At 46.7% G+C, this 7,171-nt stretch overlaps 1 protein-coding gene across 1 annotated transcript; it reads right to left on the minus strand.

The window, feature by feature from the left end:
* Positions 1–1,115: 1,115 nt before the first annotated feature.
* LOC123737624 (uncharacterized) lies at positions 1,116–6,898 on the minus strand. The gene is made up of 6 exons (XM_082965872.1): positions 6,426–6,898; positions 5,840–6,006; positions 5,219–5,337; positions 3,306–3,495; positions 3,122–3,234; positions 1,116–3,021 (listed from the first exon to the last, which is right to left on the minus strand). The coding sequence occupies exons 2-6, from the start codon at positions 5,922–5,924 to the stop codon at positions 1,246–1,248; spliced, it is 2,283 nt and encodes a 760-aa protein (XP_082821998.1). The 5' UTR covers positions 5,925–6,006; positions 6,426–6,898; the 3' UTR covers positions 1,116–1,245.
* Between the last annotated feature and the right edge of the window lie 273 nt (positions 6,899–7,171).

The raw sequence follows: 7,171 nt of genomic DNA on the forward strand, positions 1-7,171 counted from the left end.
ACACCATCCCAACAGACACACACTTACCCTTGACAACGATTCCAGATATGGGACCTGGGGGAAGCTCCACCCTCATGTGGCGAGCAGAGCAGAAGACGTGTGGCTTAGGGGGAGTGGGAGGCCTGGTGTGGGTCGTGGTAGTGGTGTGGGGTGATGGGGTCACAGTTGACGGGCAATGGAGCTCCAGAGTTCTGTATTGCCCCAGGACTGTGTCCCAAAACTTCAGGGGGAGGGAGAGCTGGTGTGGGTTGAGGGCCTGGATGAAATAAATAAATAATATATAAATAAAAAAAGAGGAAACATTGGGTTTAACAGCCAAAACCAACAACTTCAATGGGCCACATCAAAATAGGAGACTGAGGTCCATTTTCACAGCAAATACTTAAAAATGAAAACAGGGTTATATTCACCAAGCAACAAATGGAAGAAAACTGACAAACAGGGAGGGACTATCTGAACCTGTCCAATAAGGAACTCATTTCCCGTTGCAAAACGCTTTGCTTCATTTTCTACTCTGTGCAGAAATGAATACAACCCAGAATTAAGTTCTGGGGGACTCACCATAGCCTGGCTGTGGCAGGCAGGGAGAGGGGAATGGAGGATCACTCCACCACCCTTACTCATCTGCAGGATGTATCTACAAGCCGCCGGGGCACTGGAGATAGACACCCAGCCATTCAGCTGATCTGAAAAGAGCAATGCAATTCACATGCAAGTCAGTGAGCATTAATGTAATAAAAGTGAATCATGGGCCCGTGTGTTCTTCCTGATTGGGTCATATGGTCAATTTACACAGCAGCTCACGTCACAATTGGAGGAAAGACAGGGGTCTAAAATCCATTTCTTTATAGATACACAATGAAGCAATCAATGCAGCAGTTAGTACATCAAATAAGGGAAGGCCCATTGTGTTTCTGGACATCACTAACACCGACCATGTGGCGAGCAGAGGGACATTCTGACCTTTGACCTGGATGGAGTCCAGGAGAGCAGAGGGCAGCGACACCATCATCTGTCCTGCTAGACAGCGGAGGGATGGCCGAGGGGAGAGCCCAGGAGAGAGGGAGGGCTGAGGGGGGAGAGTAGGGGTGAGGATGGACATCCAAGGAGTGAGAGTAGTAGTGGTAGATATGGTCCTGGAGGAGGGTGAGGGGGTGGTTGGTGAGGTCTGGGGTGGTTGAGTAGCACCAGGCAGAGCTGTACCTGTGGAAGGAAGGGCCGGGGTGGTCAGAGGGGGGCTGGGCGTCAGGTAGAGAGGATATGGATGGTGTGGCTGGTAGTGTGGCACATCCACGGGATATGGGTCATAGCTACAGATGGTATGGGCAGAGGGAGAGCAGGTGACTGGCTGAGGGTAGTGGTGGGGTGGGTAGACTGTGGGCATTGTAGGGTCCTGAGGACCTGAAGGGAGAGTCTGGGGAGGACTAGCCATGACTGGGCTAGGCCCTGGGGTAGGTAAGGGGTAGTAGATGGGTATGAAGGGGTAATGTGAGGACCAAATGGGGGGTAGTAAGGACCATAGGGGTAATAGTATGGACCCACAGGCCATTTAGGAGGTTGGGTATAGGGATCCGGATTGGGGCTCCCAGTAGCAGACATGGGCTCTTCAGTAATCAGGGCCTGATTGATGGTCATGTGGACCCCATATGGGTCATTTGGATCTGCAGGTGGTTTTGGAGGTTGGAAAACAGGTGATGAAGGTTTGGATCCAGAAGGGGGAGGAGGAGATCCGGTAACAATGGGGTAAGAACGACGTTCAATGGCAGTAGGTGTTATAGGAAGAACAGGTTCAGTATCAAGAGGTGGAGGTTGTTCGGTATAATATGGAGAAGGTTTGGTATAAGCGGCGGGAGGAGGAGAAGAAGGTTTGGTATAAGCGGCGGGAGGAGGAGAAGAAGGTTTGGTATAAGCGGCGGGAGGAGGAGAAGAAGGTTTGGTATAAGCGGCGGGGGGAGGAGGAGAAGGTTTGGTATAAGCGGCGGGAGGAGGAGGAGAAGGTTTGGTATAAGCGGCGGGGGGAGGAGGAGAAGGTTTGGTATAAGCGGCGGGAGGAGGAGGAGAAGGTTTGGTATAAGCGGCGGGAGGAGGAGAAGGTTTGGTATAAGCGGCGGGAGGAGGAGAAGGTTTGGTATAAGCGGCGGGAGGAGGAGAAGGTTTGGTATAAGCGGCGGGAGGAGGAGAAGGTTTGGTATAAGCGGCGGGAGGAGGAGAAGGTTTGGTATAAGCGGCGGGAGGAGGAGAAGAAGGTTTGGTATAAGCGGCGGGAGGAGGAGAAGAAGGTTTGGTATAAGCGGCGGGAGGAGGAGAAGAAGGTTTGGTATAAGCGGCGGGAGGAGGAGAAGGTTTGGTATAAGCGGCGGGAGGAGGAGAAGGTTTGGTATAAGCGGCGGGAGGAGGAGGAGGTTTGGTATAAGCGGCGGGAGGAGGAGGAGGTTTGGTATAAGCGGCGGGAGGCAGTGGTCGGATAGCTATAAGAGGAGTAGGATAGACAACAGAAGGACGGTGGACACCAGGGGTGATTTTATTATAATAGTGAAGCATGGGATCGTGGGTAGGGGGCGGGGAGAGGTAAAAGGAGTCACGGTGGTCTCCAGAGGCGTAGGGGTGAGTCCCAGGCCCCATGGGGAAGAAGGGCTGCTGGCCTGGGTATCTCCCTGGGAGAAGCTGATGGGAGCCAGGGTATGGATCGTGACCAGGGTGGAGGAGAGGGTGATAACCAGCTCCACCGTAAGGGAAATGGGGATACATGCCATGAGGGAGGTGGTGGGGGAACGCTGGAAGTTGGGGCATCTGTTCCTGGGCTGGGAGTTGAGTATATGGGGTGATGGGAGGAGAGGTAAGGGGAGGGCTGGTGGAGGGAGCAAAAGTCACAGGGTCAGGTATCTGCTGCTGCGGGTCACCATGAGAGAAGGGTTGAGAAAATGGAGGCGAGGGAAAGAAGGGAAATGGAGGTGGGTGGTGTGAGGGGCAGGAGAGGATGAAGTCCTGGCCGTCCAATAGGACCAGTCGATGAACTCCATTCTGGAAGAGGAAACATTTTATTTATATATAAGCTCAATTCAATGCTAGAGTGGACTCGAAGTTAAATTGAATGATTGAGTATCAACTTCCTACAACTTACTCCGATGGTCACACATGGGGCTGTAAAGGGAACATAAAAGATGAGGTCTTCTGAGTGGGACTCCACTTGGTAGGCACACTCTTTAGACACAAACGGCACCCACTCGCCGTTCTCTGTTAGGGACAGAGAGAGAATGAATCAGTCATAATCCAAATGGGAACATGAGCAGATCAAGCCAACTCACCTATGACCTGTAGTGTGTGTATGACCTCCTCCCCTCCGTGTATCTGGATGGCCATGCCAAAGTGGGAGCAGAGTACTGAGGGGACAGAGTTTGGGGGGACAGGGTGGGGTCGGGGGTCAGGGTGGGGGACTGTGCAGATGATCTTCACAGGGCTGCCCCACCACAGCATGGGCAGGACATAACTACCATGCTGATGGGGGGGGGGGGGGGGGGGGGGGGGGGAGTGAAGAAGAGAGGGAAGAGAGACAAAGAGCACAGACAGTGATTAATCTGATGTTCTAGTATGTACAAAAGCAGGGTGGATTGTAGAGTGAATGGACAGGAGGCAATCTGACTGAAGGTTTCTATGAGGAACAGAGCATCAAGGCCAGGCACCACAGGCTGAAAGGACATTTTTGCAGCTACCTACAGTATTCATTTTGAGATGTTGATATTTTGGTTCATTAATATTAGTATTTTTAAAAAGTAAAAAATAAATGTAAAATTCTCTTGAGTTTATCAAACTACAGTAAACCTTAATTCATTTTAAGCACTTAAAATGGACATAGGTCAATCATTTCAAATCTCATTACTTTAAATTACACAATTTAAAAATCCATTTCATAGAGTGTTACAAACTGGACTATATTTAGTAACTTACTTTGAAGAGATTGTGATTTGGTCTAAATAGGCATTTGGCAGTCTAATTTCAGTGTACTGACTAACTGCCATTTCTCGAAAGTCAGACTACCCACACGCCAACTCACTTTTCTCAGCTTCACCGTAGGGATGGTGCCAGGTTTCCTCCAGACATGACGCATGGCATTCAGGTAAAATAGTTCAATCTTGGTTTCATCAGACCAGAGAATATTGCTTCTCATGGTCTGTGAGTCCTTTAGGTGCCTTTTGGCAAACTCCAAGCGGGCTGTTATGTGCCTTTTACTGAGGAGTGGCTTCTATCTGGCCACTCTACCATAAAGGCCTGATTGGTGGAGTGCTACAGAGATGGTTGTCCTTCTAGAAGGTTCTTCCATCTTCAGAGGAACTCTGGAGCTCTTTCAGAGAGAGACTAATCGGGTTCTTGGTCACCTCCCTGACCAAGGCCCTTCTCCCCCCGATTGCTCAGTTACCCTTCCCCAGATATGTGCCTTGACACAATCCTGTCTCGGAGCTCTACGGACAATTCCTTTCATCTCATGGTTTGGTTTTTGCTCTGACATTCACTGTCAACTGTGGGACCTTATATAGACAGATGTGCCTTTCCAAATCATGTAGGTAGACATCAATTAAGTTGTAGAAACATCAAGGATGACCAATGGAACCAGGATGCACCTGAGCTACATTTCAAGTCTCGTAGCAACAGGTCTGAATACCAATGTAAATAAGGTATTTTTAATACATTTGCCAAACCTGTTTTCGCTTTGTCATTATGGGGTGCTGTGTGTAGATTGATGAGGAAATTTCTTACATTTAATCCATTTTAGAATAAGGCTGTACATAACAAAATGTGTAAAAAGTCAAGGGGTCTGAATACTTTCTGAATGCACTGTATAATCTCCAGACTTACCCAGAGAGAAATTGGTGATGTTTATAAAAAAATATAAAAAAAAAAAACAAAAAAAAAACATACATTTTTCATTGGAAAAATAGACAATCTGCTCTGGACAGAATGTGCATTTTTAGGCTGACTTCAAGTTGTCCAGAAATGTATTTGCACGATATGCAAATGCGTGCATATTTCATGACAACACGTCATTTGCACATTTTAATACAATATTTTCGAACATTTTAATACAAAAAAGGTATAGTTGGGTCTACAGTCAACTGGTAAAAGTGGATTGTGATATGATTGGGGTGGGGGGGGGGGGGGGGGGGTTACCCTTTCTTTGAGGGTGTGGGGCCTGGCTTTAAGCAACCTGGGGAAAATATTCTACCTCCTGCATGATGTAGCATCCATCGTATGGTGCCATCATCACCATCTCTCTCCAGGTAGTCTTCACATGGTAGCCACAGGACGGCGGCAGCTGGAACAGGGAGATGGGAGAGGCGCCCGCTGGAACGATAAACAGGGGCATATTCAATATTCAGGAACCTATCCGAATTTATCCAATATAAACTCTCATTTGCCTCATAGAAACAGTAAATGGTTTCCATAATGAATACTTAAGGGCCAGGAGTTTCCAGACCACATGACCTTGCCAGGAAAAACTACTGGGGTGTACTCATTTAGTAGATTCCGTTGCAAAACGTTTGCAACAGAATTAGTTCACTCTAGGAACCAAATGGGAGGAAACAGCGCAAATTAAACAAAACGGGGTGGGACCTACATTCAATTTGTCCAATAGAAACTCTAGTTTTCATTGCAAAATATTCTGTTTTGAGTAAATGGTTTCCGTTGCAAAACGTTTTGCAACAGAATTTGCTAAATAAATACACCCCTGGCCCCAGACACAACTAAACTAACAATCCCATTTAATTATATTCCATAAGTCACTGATGCTTTCACATTGTGGTAAAGGTCTTTAAGAAATATTGGGTGGGTCTCCAACGCTTACCTCTATCCACAAGTAGATGCGTGTATCCTCGTCCAGATGCAGTGAACATCATGAGGTTGTCATTACACTGGACCAGAGGCCTCATCGACAGCCATTCACTGGAGTGGGGGGGTTGTGCTCAGCTGATGGACCATAGACCTTCCCTTGAAAACCGTGGCCTTCAAACCCTATTGGATAAAAGGAGAGATCTTTATCCATGCCCAAACACCAATTTAAAATGCATATACTACTGATAAGATATCCTAATATATGTGATATTAACCCACGACTGCTTGACCTCACGCAGTTCCAACTCCATCAAATTTGCTGACGACACGACAATAGTAAGCCTGACTACAAACATCGAGACGGCCTACAGCTCCCCTGGCCCTCTCCTTAACAGACATGTACCCTGCCAATGAACATTTACCATTGTTAGTGTTATGTATACATTTTATTTATATTCTTTATTATTACATTTGTTTTAATTTCACTTTGACCTGCATTGTTGGAAGTCAGAGTTAAAGATTCACATTACAGGGTGCAGGTGTAATTACAAGGTACATGTGACTATTACACTTTAATCTAACAATAGAAACAGATTCACCTTTTAAGACTGCCTGATGTCCAGCATTGTAATCCAGAGATCTTTTCTGGACATTGAAACCATTACGCACATTCAAAGGCGCCCGCAAATCAGTTGACTTTAGATCAATGTTGGGTTGACTCGAATAATTTATATAGTTCTCACTAACGTCAATGGACTCTGCACTCTGTTCTTGAATGCTGGACTTATTAACAGTGGGTCGAAGACTGCGCCGAAGAACGGCCAGTCCGCCCAGGTACTCAGGTTTGTGTTTGGCGTCTTGTTTTGTGTTGATCCTCGGCTCTCTGTCAGCATTTGACGCCTTTTCATGATCCGCATTAAAACCATTGAGAATCGTAAACTTTTCTACACTCAACGCACCACAGGACATCAAGTTAGGAAAAAGCTACAGTTATTATACATAAAAACACAACTATGTTTCTCTTCTGTTCGGAAGACATCGCCAGATTGATGCTTCTGCGCATAGAGGCCAACACGCAGGTAAAATCAACTGCAGGGCAATGAATTAGGTCTAATTAGTGAGGACCAATCAGATGGCAGCTCGTTATGAAAAGGCTGATTCCGTCTCAATCAACCTTATTACAACAAAACGTTGATAAGGAATTTTCCCAACACTTTCCAAACAAGTATCTCAACATTTCCAAAAAGCTGTCGTTCCTTTTTGAAAAAACATGCAAGTCTATGGCTGTGTCTACACTTGACCCTTACATGTGACTTCTGCTATCAGAATCGCATTGGAGATTGAA

This window comes from Salmo salar, chromosome 02 (genome assembly GCF_965601325.2).
Source record: "Salmo salar chromosome 02, fSalSal1, whole genome shotgun sequence".
Classification (NCBI taxonomy): Eukaryota; Metazoa; Chordata; class Actinopteri; order Salmoniformes; family Salmonidae; genus Salmo; species Salmo salar.

Coding starts and splice junctions, on each gene's coding strand:
- LOC123737624 (XM_082965872.1), bottom strand. CDS start 5,924: ATGAGGCCTCTGGTCCAGTGTAATGACAACCTCATGATGTTCACTGCA. Junction 5,338..5,839: donor GCATCTACTTGTGGATAGAG/GTAAGCGTTGGA, acceptor TTATCGTTCCAG/CGGGCGCCTCTCCCATCTCC. Junction 3,022..3,121: donor CCCCATGTGTGACCATCGGA/GTAAGTTGTAGG, acceptor TTCCTCTTCCAG/AATGGAGTTCATCGACTGGT.